The sequence below is a fragment of the Heptranchias perlo genome, unplaced genomic scaffold (genome assembly GCF_035084215.1).
Source record: "Heptranchias perlo isolate sHepPer1 unplaced genomic scaffold, sHepPer1.hap1 HAP1_SCAFFOLD_1902, whole genome shotgun sequence".
NCBI lineage: Eukaryota > Metazoa > Chordata > Chondrichthyes > Hexanchiformes > Hexanchidae > Heptranchias > Heptranchias perlo.
In genome coordinates, this window is record NW_027139168.1 from 1 (window position 1) to 17,714 (window position 17,714).

At 51.2% G+C, this 17,714-nt stretch overlaps 1 protein-coding gene and 1 long non-coding RNA gene across 2 annotated transcripts; both read left to right on the plus strand.

The window, feature by feature from the left end:
* Positions 1–742: 742 nt before the first annotated feature.
* LOC137309894 (rac GTPase-activating protein 1-like) lies at positions 743–13,986 on the plus strand. The gene is made up of 8 exons (XM_067977911.1): positions 743–928; positions 3,143–3,276; positions 10,472–10,553; positions 11,076–11,129; positions 11,224–11,328; positions 12,818–12,935; positions 13,319–13,458; positions 13,900–13,986. The coding sequence occupies exons 1-8, from the start codon at positions 743–745 to the stop codon at positions 13,984–13,986; spliced, it is 906 nt and encodes a 301-aa protein (XP_067834012.1).
* A 368-nt stretch (positions 13,987–14,354) lies between these two features.
* Positions 14,355–16,858, plus strand: LOC137309895 (uncharacterized). Its single transcript, XR_010960017.1, has 3 exons — positions 14,355–14,475; positions 15,611–15,706; positions 16,665–16,858. It is a non-coding gene; the product is annotated as an uncharacterized lncRNA (long non-coding RNA).
* Positions 16,859–17,714: the final 856 nt, after the last annotated feature.

Genomic DNA, 17,714 nt, shown 5'->3' on the forward strand with positions numbered 1-17,714 from the left:
TTCAGGAGATTGTGCTTGAGATTGTGCTGGTTCGGGTCGGCTTCAAGTTTCCACTCAAATTAATTTGCATAATCACAAACATAATATCTTCCCTGAACCAGCGCAGTCGGGCAGTTATAGAACAGAATCCTTTCTTTTATTCTTTCCATTAAAAAGTATTCCTTGATGGATTTGAGGGGGAACCCGGTGTAATTTTATGATGTATTTGAGGGGGAACCCGGTGTCAGGGTGTCCTGTCCTCTGCCTGTGAGTAACCTGATTTAAAATCACTGAAAATGACTTTAAAGAACCTATACTGAACCATTTAATCATTTCATTGGTGGGCACTAATTAGTTTCTTAGTAAATTAACGATTGTTTGATATGAGAGAACTTTTAAAACGCGCTCCACTGGTGCCTGTGCACCTCAGAAAATGAGGTGCAGTTTGAAAAGTTTCCTGAACCAGTGCGATCGGGGCAATCGGCCAACGTCCACCTGGGGGCCCGGTCACTTTATGGGCGGGGCCTGACTCGAGCCAATTGAATCTTGAACCAGTGGAAAAGATCACGGGAAACACGAACGTGAGTGGTTTTTGGGCGTAACTTAGGTTTAAAATTCCCCCGATCGTTTGCTTGTCCGATCGAGCGCCCGGACTGCGCTGATACAACTAACAGAAACTCAACCCCAATTACCTCGCGAATGTCTGAACGGTGCTCGATGATGAAACCTGCCCTCTTGCCTTTCAGCCTTGTACCAATTGGCGATGAACTTTGAGAATTGTAGGAAGAAATGGAATGCTGCGGAGGAGCAGTTGGTGGAGAGCAAGAATCAACTGACCAAGGTGGAGATTGAACGAACATCATTTGAAGTCAGGCTTATGCACGCCCGCAATCAGTTGGACATCGAGTTGAAGAGAAGACACAAGGCGGAACTGGCCTGCGAACATCTGGTAGGGGTTTGGGGAAGGTCCAAGGGGCTCGGAGGGAAATCCACAGAGACCGGTGTTACACTGAGTGACGTTGAATGTACAGCACGGAAACAGGCCATTCGGCCCAAATGGTCCATGCTGGTGTTTATGCTCCACACGAGCCTCCTCCCTCCCTACTTCATCTCACCCTATCAGCATATCCTTCTATTCCTTTCTCCCTCATGTGTAAATCCATCTACACTATTCACCTCAACTACTCCTTGTGGGAGCGAGTTCCACATTCTCACCACTCTCTGGGTAAAGAAGTTTCTCCTGAATTCCCGATTGGATTTATTAGTGACTCTCTTATATTTATGGCCACTAGTTCTGGTCTGCCCCACAAGTGGAAACATTTTCTCTACATCTACCCGATCAAACCCCTTTCATATCTTAAAGACCTCGATCAGGTCACCCCTCAGTCTCCCCTCTTCTAGAGAAAAGACCCCCGGGCCTGTTCAATCTTTCCTGATAATTATATCCTCTCAGTTCTGGTATCATCTTTGTGAATCTTTTTTGCACCTTCTCCAGTGCCTCTATATCCTTTTTATAATATGGAGACCAGAACTGTTCACAATACTCCAAGTGTGGTCTAACCAAGGTTCTATACAAGTTTAACATAACTTCCCTGCTTTTCAGTTCTATCCCTCTCAAAATGAACCCCAGTGATTTGTTTTTTTTATGTCCTTATTAACCTGTGTTGCTACTTTTAGTGATTTGTGTATCTGTTCCCCCAGATCCCTCTGCTCCTCGACCCCATTCAGACTCTTATTATCCAAGCAGTGTGAGGCCTCCTTATTCTTCCAAACAAAATGCTCCACCTCACACTTATCTATATTGAAATTCATTTGTCAATTACACGCCCATTCTGTAAGTTTATTAATGTCCTCCTGTATTTTGACGCATTTTTCCTCAGTATTAACTATATCCCCCAATTTGGTGTCGTCCGCAAATTTTGAAATTGTGCTTCTGATTCCCGAGTCCAAATTGTTTATGTAAATTGTAACCAACAGTGGTCCCAGCACCAATCCCTGTGGAACACCACTTCCCACCTTTTGCCAGACTGTGTAACTACCTTTAACCCCTACTCCCTGTTTCCTGTTTTGTAACCAGCTTGCAATCCATTCTGCTACCTGTCCCCTGACTCCACATGCTCTGACCTTAGTCATGAGTCTACAATGCGGTACCTTATCGAAGGCCTTTTGAAAATCCCAATATATTACATCGACTACATTACCCTTGTCTACTCTTTCTGTTTACTTCAAAGAATTCAATAAGGTTGGTCAAACATGACCTTCCCTCCTGAAATCCGTGCTGACTATTCTTTATTATATTTTCAGTTTCTAGATGTTTTTCTATTACATCTTTGAGTAAAGATTCCATTATCTTTCCTACCACCGATGTTAAGCGAATTGGTCTATAATTCCCTGGACTTGTTCCATCTCCCTTTTTCAATAAAGGAATCACATTATCTGTCCACCAGTCTCTGGCACTATTCCCTTTTCTAATGAATTTTATATATATGTAATAGTGCCTCTGCTATCTCTTCCCTAACTCCATTTTTAATATTTGGGGATGCAATCCATCCGGGCCAGGTTTGGAATTGCAACTTTCAGCCCAGTGGGTTGGTTCTCATTGTAATGGTTTTGATTTATTCTCCTCATCACTGCTTAATTCGGGATTGATTATAGTCTGAAAGTAGGCCATGTACAGCAGGCAAAATTGCTGCAGTCCTTTATTAGATATTGTCCCCATGGCCCAGCTATTTATCAAATGTCTATCGTTCTGAATCTATCCGTTGTGGCCCAGATAGAAATCTTGTGTTTTGCCTTTTGGACTTTTGCTATCTGTTATATCACTGATTTTTTATCTGGAGGGAAACATCTTCCCCAAAGGTGATCCATAAACAGGAGATGTGGTTTGGGGGGTTGGGGGGTTGGTGGTCTTTGGTCTGAAGGTGACTGTGGAACACTGTAGATGCCTGTTTTAAATCCGCTCAGTTTTTTCCATTGGAATCAATGGAAAGTAAAACCGGCCAAGTGAGAATCGGCCGTCTGATTCGCTATCGCCAGTTTGACCTTACTCAAAGCCCATTTCACCCCCTCTGATTCTGGAATTTTTCCTTCCCTGTTCTTGTTCCATCTTTTGTACTTTATTCCTTTCTCACTGTTTACATTTTCTTCCTTCCCCTCTGCCCAGGAACGCAGGCTGCAACTGGTCCACGATATGCTAAGGAACGAAGGCCCAACCGTGGGAGTGCAGAATGTCGACCGTCAGAGTCTCCTCACTGCTCTCACCGGCCGGACTGGCCAGGCCACACATCCCTGTACCAGGTATAGTCTCCGCAGTGACCTTACCCCACCACCCGGGGGGGGGGGGAAGAGAATGAGGGGGTGAGACGGTCCCCTGGCGGGGGGGGAGAGAATGAGGGGGTGAGACGGTCCCCTGGGGGGGGGGGGGGGGGAGAGAATGAGGGGGTGAGACGGTCCCCTGGGGGGGGAGAGAATGAGGGGGTGAGACGGTCCCCTGGGGGGGGGAGAGAATGAGGGGGTGAGACGGTCCCCCGGGGGGGGAGAGAATGAGGGGGTGAGACGGTCCCCTGGGGGGGGAGAGAATGAGGGGGTGAGACGGTCCCCTGGGGGGGGGAGAGAATGAGGGGGTGAGACGGTCCCCTGGGGGGGGAGAGAATGAGGGGGTGAGACGGTCCCCTGGGGGGGGAGAGAATGAGGGGGTGAGACGGTCCCCCGGGGGGGGAGAGAATGAGGGGGTGAGACGGTCCCCCGGGGGGGGGGGGGGGGGAGGATGAGGGGGTGAGACGGTCCCCTGGGGGGGGGGGGGAGAGAATGAGGGGGTGAGACGGTCCCCCGGGGGGGAGGATGAGGGGGTGAGACGGTCCCCCGGGGGGGGGGGGGGAGGATGAGGGGGTGAGACGGTCCCCTGGGGGGGGGGGGGGGGAGGATGAGGGGGTGAGACGGTCCCCTGGGGGGGGGGGGGAGAGAATGAGGGGGTGAGACGGTCCCCGGGGGGGGAGGATGAGGGGGTGAGACGGTCCCCCAGGGGGGGGGGGGAGGATGAGGGGGTGAGACGGTCCCCCGGGGGGGGGGGGGGGAGGATGAGGGGGTGAGACGGTCCCCCGGGGGGGGGGGGGAGGATGAGGGGGTGAGACGGTCCCCCGGGGGGGGGAGGATGAGGGGGTGAGACGGTCCCCCGGGGGGGGGGGGGGGGAGGATGAGGGGGGTGAGACGGTCCCCCGGGGGGGGGAGGATGAGGGGGTGAGACGGTCCCCCGGGGGGGGGGGGGGGGAGGATGAGGGGGTGAGAAGGTCCCCCGGGGAGGTGGGGGGGGTGGGGAGGATGAGGGGGTGAGACGGTCCCCTGGGGGGGGGGGGGGGGAGGATGAGGGGGTGAGACGGTCCCCTGGGGGGGGGGGGGAGAGAATGAGGGGGTGAGACGGTCCCCCGGGGGGGAGGATGAGGGGGTGAGACGGTCCCCCGGTGGGGGGGGAGGATGAGGGGGTGAGAAGGTCCCCCGGGGAGGTGGGGGGGGTGGGGAGGATGAGGGGGTGAGACGGTCCCCCGGGGAGGTGGGGGGGGTGGGGAGGATGAGGGGGTGAGACGGTCCCCCGGGGGGGGGGGGAGGATGAGGGGGTGAGACGGTCCCCCGGGGGGGGAGGATGAGGGGGTGAGAAGGTCCCCCGGGGGGGGGAGGATGAGGGGGTGAGAAGGTCCCCCGGGGAGGTGGGGGGGTGGGGAGGATGAGGGGGTGAGAAGGTCCCCCGGGGGGGGGGGAGGATGAGGGGGTGAGACGGTCCCCCGGGGGGGGGGAGGATGAGGGGGTGAGAAGGTCCCCCGGGGAGGTGGGGGGGTGGGGAGGATGAGGGGGTGAGAAGGTCCCCCGGGGAGGTGGGGGGGGGTGGGGAGGATGAGGGGGTGAGATGGTCCCCCGGGGGGGGGAGGATGAGGGGGTGAGAAGGTCCCCCGGGGAGGTGGGGGGGTGGGGAGGATGAGGGGGTGAGAAGGTCCCCCGGGGAGGTGGGGGGGGTGGGGAGGATGAGGGGGTGAGATGGTCCCCCGGTGGGGGGAGGATGAGGGGGTGAGATGGTCCCCCGGGGGGGGGGGGAGGATGAGGGGGTGAGACGGTCCCCCGGTGGGGGGGGAGGATGAGGGGGTGAGACGGTCCCCTGGGGGATGGGGGTGAGACTATTCCCTGAGGGAGGAGGGGGAGGAGGGGGAGGAGGACGATGGTCCCTGCTACACTGGAGACTCTGCAAAAGAGCTTGATGTTTTGTCACCAGTCATGATAACATATGAAATAGGAGCAGGAGTAGGCCATTCGGCCCCTCGATCCTGCTCCGCCATTCAATCAGGTCACGGCTGATCTTCGACCTCAACTCCACTTTCCCGCCCGATCCCCATATCCCTTGATTCCCCCAGAGTCCAAAAATCTATCGATCTCAGTCTTGAATATACTCAATGACTGAGCATCCACAGGTCCCTGAGTGAAGAAATTCCTCCTCATCTCAGTCCTAAATGGCCGACCCCTAGTTCTAGACTCTCCAGCCAGGCAAAACAGCCTCTCAGCATCTTCCCCTACAACGCTGTGGGAATCCTGGTGGCAAAATTGAAAGAAAAAGCATACAATTCCGTGAAGATTAGTGGCAGGTCAGAAGATTGGACAGAATATAAAAAACAGCAAAGAATGACTAAAAGAATAATAAGGAGAGAGAAATTAGAGTACGAGAGAAAGCTAGCTAGAAATATAAAAACAGATAGTAAGAGTTTCTACAGGTATTTAAAAAGGAAAAGAGTAAGTAAAGTGAGTGTTGGTCCTCTAGAGAGTGAGTCTGGGGAATTAATAATGGAGAATAAGGAAATGACGGATGAATTGAACAGATATTTTGCGTCCGTCTTCACTGTAGAGGATACAAATAACATGCCAGAAATAATTGTGAATCAAGAGGTGAAAGGGAGGGAGGAACTTAAAACATTTACAATCACCAGGTTCTGAAAAAAATATTAGAACTCAAAGCTGACAAGTCCCCAGGTCCTGACAGACTTCATCCTCGGGTCTTAAAAGAAGTGGCTGCAGAGATAGTAGATCCATTGGTGTAAATTTTCCAAAATTCCCTCGATTCTGGAAGGGTCCCATCAGATTGGAAAATAGTGAATGTAACTCCTCTATTCAAGAAAGGAGGGAGACAGAAAGCAGGAAACTACAGGCCAGTTAGCTTAACATCCGTCATAGGGAAAATGCTAGAATCTATTATTAAGGAGGTTATAGCAGGGCACTTAGAAAATCTCAATGCAATCAGGCAGAGTCAACACAGCTTTGTGAAAGGGAAATCGTGTTTGACTAATTTATTAGAGTTCTTTGAGGAAGTAACAAGCAAAGTGGATAAAGGGGATCCTGTGGATGTGGTGGACTTGGATTTCCAGAAGGCTTTTGACAAGGTGCCACATCAAAGGCTACGACACAAAATAAGAGCTCATGGTGTAGGGGGTAACACATTAGCATGGATGAAGGATTGGTTAGCTAACAGGAAACAGAGAGTAGGCATAAATGGGTCATTTTCAGGTTGGCAAGGTGTAACGAGTGGAGTGCCACAGGGATCAGTGCTGGGGCCTCAACTATTTACAATCTATATCAATGACTTGGATGAAGGGACCGAATGTATGATTGCTAAATTTGCTGATGACACAAAGGTAGGTGGGAAAGTAAGTTGTGAAGAGGACATAAGGAGTCTGCAGAGGGATATCGATAGGTTAAGTGAGTGGGCAAACATGTGGCAGATGGAGTATAATGTGGGAAAATGTGAACTTGTCCACTTTGGCAGGAGGAATAGAAAAGCAGTATATTATTTAAATAGAGAGAGATTACAGAACTCTGAGGTACAGAGGGATCTGGGTGTCCTCGTACATGAATCACAAAAAGTTAGTATGCAGTTACAGCAAGTGATTAGGAAGGCAAATGGAATGTTGTCATTTATTGCAAGGGGAATGGAATATAAAAGTAGAGATGTTTTGCTACAGTTGTACAGGGCATTGGAGAGACCACATCGAGAATACTGTGTGCAGTTTTGGTCTCCTTATTTAAGAAAGGACATAATTGCTTTGGAGGCGGTTCAGAGAAGGTTCACTCGACTGATTCCTGGGATGAGGGGGTTATCTTATGAGGAAAGGTTGGACAAGTTGGGCCTGTATACACTGGAGTTTAGAAGAATGAGAGGTGATCTTATTGAAACATATAAGATCCTGAGGGGACTAGAAGGGGTAGATGCTGAGAGGATGTTTCCCCTTGTGGGAGAGACTAGAACTAGGGGCCACAGTTTAAAAATAAAGGGTCTCCCATTTAAGACAGAGATGAGGAGAAATTTTTTCTCTCTGAGGGTCGTAAGTCTGTGGAACTCCCTTCCCCAGAGAGCGGTGGAGGCAGGGTCATTGAATATTTATACAATGGTAAGTGGGAGGCTTTCAAAAGTGTGTTAACCAGGGTTCAGGGTAAGCACATACCTTATAAAGTGAAGGGCAAGGCTGGTAGAAGTAGGGAACCTTGGATGACTCGGGAGATTGAGGCACTAGTCAGAAAGAAGAAGGAGGCATATGACATGCATAGGCAGCTGGGATCAAGTGGATCCCTTGAAGAGTATAGAGATTGCCGGAGTAGAGTTAAGAGAGAAATCAGGAGGGCAAAAAGGGGACATGAGATTGCTTTGGCAGATAAGGCACAGGAGAATCCAAAGAGCTTCTACAAATACATAAAGGGCAAAAGAGCAACTAGGGAGAGAGTAGGGCCTCTTAAGGATCAACAAGGTCATCTATGTGCGGAACCACAAGAGATGGGTGAGATCCTAAATGAATATTTCACATTGGTATTTACGGTTGAGAAAGGCATGGATGTTAGGGAACTTGGGGAAATAAATAGTGATGTCTTGAGGAGTGTACATATTACGGAGAGGGAGGTGCTGGAAGTCTTAACGCACATCAAGGTAGATAAATCTCCGGGACCTGATGAAATGTATCCCAGGACGTTATGGGAGGTTAGGGAGGAAATTGCGGGTCCCCTAGCAGAGATATTTGAATCATCCACCGCTACAGGTGAGGTGCCTGAAGATTGGAGGGTAGCAAATGTTGTGCCTTTGTTTAAGAAGGGCGGCAGGGAAAAGCCTGGGAACTACAGACCGGTGAGCCTGACATCTGTAGTGGGTAAGTTGTTAGAGGGTATTCTGAGAGACAGGATCTACGGGCATTTGGAGAGGCAGGGACTAATTAGGAACAGTCAGCATGGTTTTGTGAGTGGAAAATCATTTCTCACAAATTTAATTGAGTTTTTTGAAGGGGTAACCAAGAAGATAGATGAGGGCTGTGCAGTAGACGTGGTCTACATGGACTTCAGCAAAGCCTTTGACAAGGTACCGCATGGTAGGTTGTTACATAAGGTTAAATCTCATGGGATCCAAGGTGAGGTAGCCAATTGGATACAAAATTGGCTTGACGACAGAAGACAGAGGGTGGTTGTAGAGGGTTGTTTTTCAAACTGGAGGCCTGTGACCAGCGGTGTGCCTCAGGGATCGGTGCTGGGTCCGCTGTTATTTGTTATTTATATTAATGATTTGGATGAGAATTTAGGAGGCATGGTTAGTAAGTTTGCAGATGTCACCAAGATTGGTGGCATTGTGGACAGTGAAGAAGGTTATCTAGGATTGCAATGGGATCTTGATAAATTGGGCCAGTGGGCCGATGAATGGCAGATGGAGTTTAATTTAGATAAATGTGAGGTGATGCATTTTGGTAGATCGAATCAGGCCAGGACCTACTCCGTTAATGGCAGGGCGTTGGGGAGAGTTATAGAACAAAGAGATCTAGGAGTAGAGGTTCATAGCTCCTTGAAAGTGGAGTCACAGGTGGATAGGGTGGTGAAGAAGGCATTCAGCATGCTTGGTTTCATTGATCAGAACATTGAATACAGGAGTTGGGATGTCTTGTTGAAGTTGTACAAGACATTAGTTAGGCCACACTTGGAATACTGTGTACAGTTCTGGTCACCCTATTATGGAAAGGATATTATTAAACTAGAAAGAGTGCAGGAAAGATTTACTAGGATGCTACCGGGACTTGATGGTTTGACTGAGACTTTTTTCCCTGGAGAGTAGGAGGTTAAGGGGTGATCTTATAGAAGTCTATAAAATAATGAGGGGCATAGATAAGGTCGATAGTCAAAATCTTTTCCCAAAGGTAGGGGAGTCTATAACGAGGGGACATAGATTTAAGGTGAGAGGGGAGAGATACAAAAAGGTCCAGAGGGGCAATTTTTTCACTCAAAGGGTGGTGAGTGTCTGGAACGAGCTGCCAGAGGCAGTAGTAGAGGCGGGTACAATTTTGTCTTTTAAAAAGCATTTGGACAGTTACATGGGTAAGATGGGTATAGAGGGATATGGGCCAAGTGCAGGCAATTGGGACTAGCTTAGTGGTATAAACTGGGCGACATGGACATGTTGGGCCGAAGGGCCTGTTTCCATGTTGTAAACTTCTATGATTCTATGATTTTTAAGGCTGAGTTCGATCGATTCCTGATTAACAAGGGGGTCAAAGGTTATAGTAGGTAGACGGGAAAGTAGTGTTGAGGTCACAATCAGATCAGCCATGATCTTATCAAATGGCAGAGCAGGCTCGAGGGGCCGAATGGCCTACTCCTGCTCTTAATTCGTATGTTTTTAAAATGGAATCTCTCTCTCGAGGGATGTGGTGCCTCTGATCTTTTTCAAACAATTACATTTTGGTTGCATGTTTGAAGCCTATACTGAATGTGCTCAGAGGGTAACGGTGTGGGACTGAGCCCCTCGAGGTTGCGGTTATTGTAGTGACTCTGTTACTGGGCCAGTAATCCGGAGATCGTGAGTTCGAATCCCACCCTGGGCAGTTTGAAAATTTGAATCCAGCTTAAAAATCTGGGAATAAAAAATCAGCCTCAGTAAAATGATCCTGAAGCTGTCGAATTTTCGTAAAAACCCAACAGGTTCATTAATATCCTTTCGGGAAGGAAACCTGCCGTCCTTACCCGGTCTGGGCCTTTCGGTGACTCCAGTCCCACACCAACCTGATTGACTCTTAATTGCCCTGTGAAATGGCCCCTCAGTTGTAACAAACTGTTCTCAGGGCAAATCGGGATGGGCAATAAATGCTGGCCTTGCCAGTGACGCCACATTCCAGGAATGAGTAAAAAAGGAATCTCCTGATTTGGTATCTGCTCCCTCTGATCTCTCTGCTCCTCCACTCTGTGACAAACCTCAGTTGATAAGTGACTTCACATTTTCTCCACATTGAACTCTCTCCACGGCCCATCAAGAGTTAATTTAGAACCATCGGTGAGTGTGGTTCCAGCTGATGCCTCTTGGTACAAGTCTGTGCTCAGGCCAGTGGTGTTTAAATGTATCTCTGGCGACTGACCCAACCCTAGTTCGGGAGTAGACCCGCCTGTTAACCCCCGCCTGTTAACCCCCGCCTGTTCACCCCCGCCTGTCTTCCTTTTTCAGACTGCCTGTGGTTGATGAAACGTTGACTTCCAACCTCTCCCATTCGGGCATCAGTTACGACACAACCTCTGACGAGCCACTGGTAAGGGGGTGTTGGGTCTGTGTGAGAGGTGGGGGTCAGGGGGGTGGGAGAGGGGCTGTGGTGGGAGGCTTGTGTGTGAGGAGGGGGCTATAAGTGTGTGTGAGGGAGGGGAGGGGGACATGGTGGGAGGGGAATGGGTGCTGTCCAGTTCTTACAGATCTCTGTTCTCTCGGTGGTGAGGGGGGGGGGGAAAGTCAATCGGGGCATGTTGGGGGGGTGGGGGGGGCGGCCACGTCTCCTTATTGGGTGAGGACAACATTGGGCTCGGCAATGATGACCCACACGGTTGAATATCCTGATGATACTGGTTGTCTAGACTCACGCCTGAAGAATGGCCATTTGGATGAGGTACCAATGGGTGGTCTGTGGAACCCAGACCCCAGCGAGAGTCGGCGGCTTTGAGGGGCGGGGAGGAGAGGGACCGAATAATGGTGGACGGGCAGTGCTCCTGGAATGGGACGATGTCCGGCTGAAACAGCTGAGGGCACTGAGGGGTTAATGAGCCCACCTCTCCTGTTACAGGAAGCGAATGTGTCGGCGATGAAACAAACCAAGAGGATGAATCGGGACAGACGGGTAAGGGGAACTCGATTCAGCACTTTCCCCGTCCAGGGCTGGCTGGACCGAGACCGACCCCTCATCCGTGGGATCTCCCTCTTCTCTCTTTCAGTGTTCCACTCGTATCCTGGTTGACGGCCCTCCGGTCACTGCCAGACGGTCCCGGTCACTCTCCTCCGGCCAGTTACTGGACAATGTGGGCTCCACACCGGGAAGTGTAAGTAACCTTTAGTTTCTGGGATTTCCTGGGTGACCATTGAGTCTGGGCTGTGACTGAGACGAGTGTGTTCACATGGGGTGAGTGTCTGGGTTCATAGAATCATAGAATTTACAGCACAGAAGGAGGCCATTCGGCCCATCGTGTCCGTGCCGGCCAAAAATGAGCCACCCAGCCTAATCCCACTTTCCAGCACTTGGTCCGTAGCCCTGTGGGTTTCGGCACTTCAGGTGCACATCCAGGTACTTTCTAAATGAGTTGAGGGTTTCTGCCTCTCCCACCCTCTCAGGCAGTGAGTTCCAGACCCCCACCACCCTCTGGGTGAAAAACATTTCTCCTCAGCTCCCCTCTAATCCTTCTACCAATTACTTTAAATCCATGCCCCCTGGTCACTGACCCCTCTGCTAAGGGAAATAGGTCCTCCCTACCCACTCTATCTGGGCCCCTCATAATTTTATACACCTCAATTAAATCTCCCATCAGCCTCCTCTGTTCCAAAGAAAACAACCCCAGCCTATCCAATCTTTCCTCATAGTTAAAATTCTCCAGTCCTGGCAACATCCTCATAAATCTCCTCTGTACCCTCTCTAGTGCAATCACATCTTTCCTGTAATGTGGTGACCAGAACTGTACTCAGTACTCAAGCTGTGGCCTAACCAGTGTTTTATACAGTTCCAGCATAACCTCCCTGCTCTTATATTCTATGCCTCGGCTAATAAAGGAAAATATCCCATATGCCGTCTTAACCACCAATTTTTGTATCATCTGCAAACTTCTTGATCATGCCCCCTACATTTAAGTCTAAATCATTAATATATACTCACAGGTCAGGACCTAGTACCGAGCCCTGTGGAACCCCACTGGAAACAGCCTTCCAGTCACAAAAACACCCATCGACCATTACCCTTTGCTTCCTGCCACTGAGCCAATTTTGGATCCAATTTGTCACTTTCCCTTGGATCCCATGGGTCTTAACTTTTCTGACCAGTCTGCCGTGTGGGACCTTGTCAAAAGCCTTGCTAAAATCCATGTAGACTACATCAAACATGTTACCCTCATCGACCCCCCTTGTTCCCTCCTCAAAAAATTCAATCAAGTTAGTCAGACATGACCTTCCCTTTAACAAACCCATACTGACTGACCTTGATTAACCCGTGCCTTTCTAAATGACGATTTCGCTGTCCCTCAGAATTGATTCCAATAATTTGCCCTCCACCGAGGTTAGACTGACTGGCCTGTAATTACTCGTTGTGACTGTCACGTGCATACACATGGTGTGAGGGCTGTCTGAGACGTCTGGGTTGGGTGTATTGTGTGTACACGATGCGACCGTGTGGTGGGGGCAGCAACGAGGGGAAAGCCTGTCCTGGGGGAGACTTTATCCGAGGGTGGGAACGCTGGGACCCCCCCCCCCTACTCCCAGATGTGGCTGTAGTGATACTTGGCAATGGATGTCCTCAGTACTGTGCTGCTTCTGTTCCCGTTCTAGGCCAACGACACGACAGCCAGTAACACAGGGGAGGAGGGGAGGACTCCGGTCAGGACCCCGATGGAGGTGGCCCCTCGCCGACACTCGGAATGGAACAGGCGGCTGGGCTTGTTGGCAGGTTTGGGATTCTCGTGGGGTATGTGCAAAGTCGGGGGATGGGGGACTTCCTGGAACCGCTAACCCCCCTCACCCCGGAATAAATGAACCTGTCCCAATCACTTTGGATGACTTGAGATTTTCTCAGCTCAGAACATGAATAACAATAAAAATCTGCATATCAATAGGGTTGAATTGACCTCTTGAACATGTAATCTCTGCAGCCCCGAGCTCACAGTTAGCCGGAACTGATGATTGGAGCAATTGCTAGGCTTCAGTACAACTATATAAATATACAGATTTAGTATTACAAACGGTTAAAGCTCCCTACTCATCATGCCTGCGTACTGTGCGCCAAGGTCCAAGTGTTGAGTGAACCTCACTTGTCTCTCCTCTTTGTTACAGAGAAGATGACGGTGGAACACGGCAGTGTGGAGAACCTGCTGACGGCCCCAGCACCTCCCCCAGCAACACCAACACCCAACACCTTCAGAACACCACGCAACCCTGTCCTCACCAGGCCACACATCTTTGTCTCGAAAACGGTAAAAGGACCAACTGGGCCAGCACGGGGTCACATACAGGGTGACCCCTGCTCAGGGTCACGGGGTCACATACAGGGTGACCCCCCCCCCTGCTCGAGAGGCAGAGTGGGTGAAGGGATCTTCTGTCTGGGATATTGTTGGGGCAGTGAGTTAGACACCAGCCTTTCGATGCAGCTCCTCTGAGTTTAGGGCTCAGTTACGGTCCGGCACGAATCGACCGTACACGTTGTCCCTCGAGAAGACATATCGAGCCATTCACCACCTTGGGACGTCCCAAAGTGCTTCACGTGCAATGAAGTATTTTTGAAGTGTAGTCACTGTTGTAATGTAGGAAACGCAGCAGCCAATTTGCGCACAGCAAGATCCCACAAACAGGAATGTGATAAATGACCAGATAATCTGTTTTTAGTGATGTTGGTTGAGGACAAATATTGGCCCCAGGACACCGGGGAGAACTCCCCTGCTCTTCAAAATCGTGGCCGTGGGATCGTTAACATCCACAAGAGGGCAGACGGGGCCTCGGTTTAACGTCTCATCTGAAAGACGACCCCTCCGGCGGGACGGTCCCTCCGGCGGGGCGGCGCTCCCTCGGGGCGGTCCCTCCGGCGGGGCGCTCCCTTGGGGCGGTCCCTCGGCGGGGCGGCGCTCCCTCGGTGGTGGGGGGCCTGCATTTCGTGCTCAAGTCTCTGGTGTGGGACTTGATCCCATGACCTTCTGACCCCGAGGTGAGAGGACACCCTTGGCTGACACGTGGAATTTGTGGTTGGTTCTAACCTGCCGACTCATCTGCCTCTGTTTCAGTGAAAGGAGTGGTGAGAAATGATTGAACTTTGATTTTTTTCTTGCCCCTCAGATCATTCGCCGGAATCATGCGTTCCCTGCGGGAAACGGATCCGTTTTGGGAAGCTGGTGTTGAGGTGTCGAAGCTGCCGCCTGGTGGCCCACCCGGATTGCCGGGACCACTGCCCCGTACTCTGCACACCCAACTTTACCGGCACCGCCGTCAAAAATGGAGAGGTACGGACACACACGGTGGAACAGCCCCACCCTGTCCCACCAAACCATTGCAGATAGCCAACAACAACAACTTGCATATATTTCATGCCTTTAACGTAGTGAAACGTCCCAGGGTGCTTCACAGGAGCGATTATCAGACAAAATTTGACACGAGCCAAATCAGGAGATGTTAGGACAGGTGACCAAAAGCTTGGTCAAAGAGGGAGGTTTTAAGGAGCGTCTTAAAGGAGGAGAGAGAGGTGGAGAGGTTTAGGGAGGGAATTCCAGAGCTTAGGGCCGAGGCAGCTGAAGGCACGGCCGCCAATGGTGGAGCGATGGGAATCGGGGATGCGCAAGAGGCCAGAATTGGAGGAGTGCAGAGATCTCGGCGGGTTGTAGGGCTGGAGGAGGTTACAGAGATAGGGAGAGGGGCGAGGGCCATGGAGGATTTGAACACAAGGATGAGAATTTTAAAATGGAGGCGTTCCCGGACCGGGAGCCGATGTAGGTCAGCGAGCACAGGGGGTGATGGGTGAACGGGACTCGGTGCAAGTTGGGATACGGGGCAGCAGAGTTTTCGATGAGCTCAAGTTTATGGAGGGTGGAAGATGGGAGGCCGGCCAGGAGAGCAAACAGCATTTTGGAAAATGCAGGAAGACTGGGATGAAAGAGTTGGGACTGTCGAGGGTCAGAACAACCTTTTGGTTGGGATGGGGGGATGTTTGAGAGCCTCAAACTCCTTACAGCTGAGTGGCGAAATGCACGGCCTGGAGAGGAGGCAGGGAAAGTGTCTGGTTCTACCCTCCCGGTCTGTGCTGATTGAACTGATCTCAGTCAGGGGCAGCGGTTGGACAGTGGTGGGGGGGCCTCAGACCCTGTGGGGGGAGACAAACCCGCCCGGGTCCCTGCTCCTGATCGGGGCGGTGACTTTAGGTGAGGACTCGATTAGGGGTGTGATTGCGATGACCCCATGGTCTAATCTCCTGGGCTCTTGCGAGATACCAGAAGGTCAGCTGGTGTCTGGGTGTCGTGAACCCCAGTGAGACATTGATGAGGAGATGATGGGAAAAGATGGATCGAGGAACATGGAGTCTGAGGTCACGGCCACTGTCCTGACTGGTCAGTTTTGGTCACTAACCCCTGTGTTTCCTCTCAGGGAACGGTGGCAAACTTTGCCCCACGGACGTCTCCCATGATTCCATCACTTGTCATCCATTGCATCAACGAAATCGAACAAAGAGGATTACAGGAGGTAAGATCACAGGTGACCAGGGCGTGTGGGGAGTGCGGGCGGTTTATATAGAGAATTGGGTCAGGATGGGTTTGCTGGGTCGTGGTGAGGGGGGTCTCATAGTTTGGGTGATGGGGGTGGGGGGTGCTGTCTCGGAGTTTGCTGGGTGATGGGGGGGGGGTCTCTGGGAGGTTGCTGGGTGATGGGGGGGGTCTCTGGGAGTTTGCTCTGTGATGGGGGGTCTCTGGGAGTTTGGGTGATGGGGGGGGGTCTCTGGGAGTTTGCTGGGTGATGGGGGGGTCTCTGGGAGTTTGGGTGATGGGGGGGGTCTCTGGGAGTTTGCTGGGTGATGGGGGGGTCTCTGGGAGTTTGCTGGGTGATGGGGGGGGTCTCTGGAGTTTGCTCTGTGATGGGGGGGGTCTCTGGGAGTTTGGGTGATGGGGGGGGGTCTCTGGGAGTTTGGGTGATGGGGGGGTCTCTGGAAGGTTGCTAGGTGATGGGGGGGGGTCTCTGGGAGTTTGCTGGGTGATGGGGGGGTCTCTGGGAGTTTGGGTGATGGGGGGTCTCTGGGAGTTTGCTGAGTGATGGGGGGGGCCTCTGGGAGGTTGCTCTGTGATCGGGGGGGGTCTGTGGGAGGTTGCTCTGTGATTGGGGGGTCTCTGGGAGTTTGCTCTGTGATTGGGGGGTCTCTGGGAGTTTGCTCTGTGATGGGGGGGTCTCTGGGAGTTTGGTGATGGGGGGGGTCTCTGGGAGGTTGCTGGGTGATGGGGGGGGGCCTCTGGAGTTTGCTCTGTGATTGGGGGGTCTCTGGGAGGTTGCTCTGTGTGTGTGTGTGTGTGTGTGTGTGTGATCGAGCTCTGTGCCCTGTGTTAGTGGAGTGTTGGATTCCCAGACCCTGTGTGCTGATTAAGATTAGTTGCTCAGTGTATGAAGGGGCCCTGGGTTTAATTGTTGTAACGCTGTGCGCTCTCTCTCCCAGCCCGGGATTTACCGGGTCCCAGGCTGTGAGCGTTCGGTGAGGGAGCTGAAGGAGAGGTACGTGCGGAGGGAAGGGTCTCCCACCGCTGAGCCGGATCACCAACATCCACGTGGTCTGTGGGCTGTTGAAAGATTTCCTCCGTAAACTCAAGGAGCCTCTCGTCACCTTCAAACTCCACGCAACCTTCATCGAAGTGGCAGGTACAGCAGTCCACGTCCTTCCAACGTCCTTCCAGTACATTCCGCTGATCTTAAAAAGTTCTCAACTTAATTTCCTCGGCTGTATTCTGTAAAGTTCTGGACATGGAGCGGGGTTTTTATTCTTGGTGTTTGGTCCTTCCAGGATTTTACGTCGAATGTTACAGCACAGAAACAGGCCATTCGGCCCAACTGGTCTATCCCGGTGTTTATGCTCCACACGAGCCTCCTCCCTCCCTTCTTCATCTCACCCTATCAGCATATCCTTCTATTCCTTTCTCCCTCATGTGTTTATCGAGCTTCCCCTTAAATCCATCCACACTATTCACCTCAACTACTCCTTGTGGGAGCGAGTTCCACATTCTCACCGCTCTCTGGGGAAAGAAGTTTCTCCTGAATTCCCTATTGATTTATTAGTGACTATCTTATATTTATGGCCCCTAGTCCTGGTCTCCCCCACAAGTGGAAACATTTTCTCTACGTCTACCCTATCAAACCCTTTCATAATCTTAAAGACCTCGATCAGGTCACCCCTCAGTCTTTTTTTCTAGAGAAAAGACCCCGGCCTGATCAATCTTTCCTGATAATTATATCCTCTCAGTTCTGTATCATTGTGAATCTTTTTTGCACCTTCTCCAGTGCCTCTATATCTTCTGTTATAATATGGAGACCAGAACTGTTGAGCTTTACCCAAGGTTCTACACAGGTTTAACATAACTGGGTGTGTGAGAGTTTTGGATCCTCTGTCCCTTTTAACGGTTGTAAACAATTTTACAACACCAAGTTATAGTCCAGCAATTTTATTTTTAAATTCACTATTTATTTTATTTTATTTTAAATTAACGGTGTCGAG

Excerpts from the sequence above, each read along its gene's own strand:
- LOC137309894 (XM_067977911.1), top strand. The coding sequence starts at position 743 with ATGAACTTTGAGAATTGTAGGAAGAAATGGAATGCTGCGGAGGAGCAG. Across the intron at positions 11,130-11,223 it reads GGATGAATCGGGACAGACGG|TGTTCCACTCGTATCCTGGT; the intron begins GTAAGGGGAACT and ends TCTCTCTTTCAG. Across the intron at positions 11,329-12,817 it reads TGGGCTCCACACCGGGAAGT|GCCAACGACACGACAGCCAG; the intron begins GTAAGTAACCTT and ends TTCCCGTTCTAG.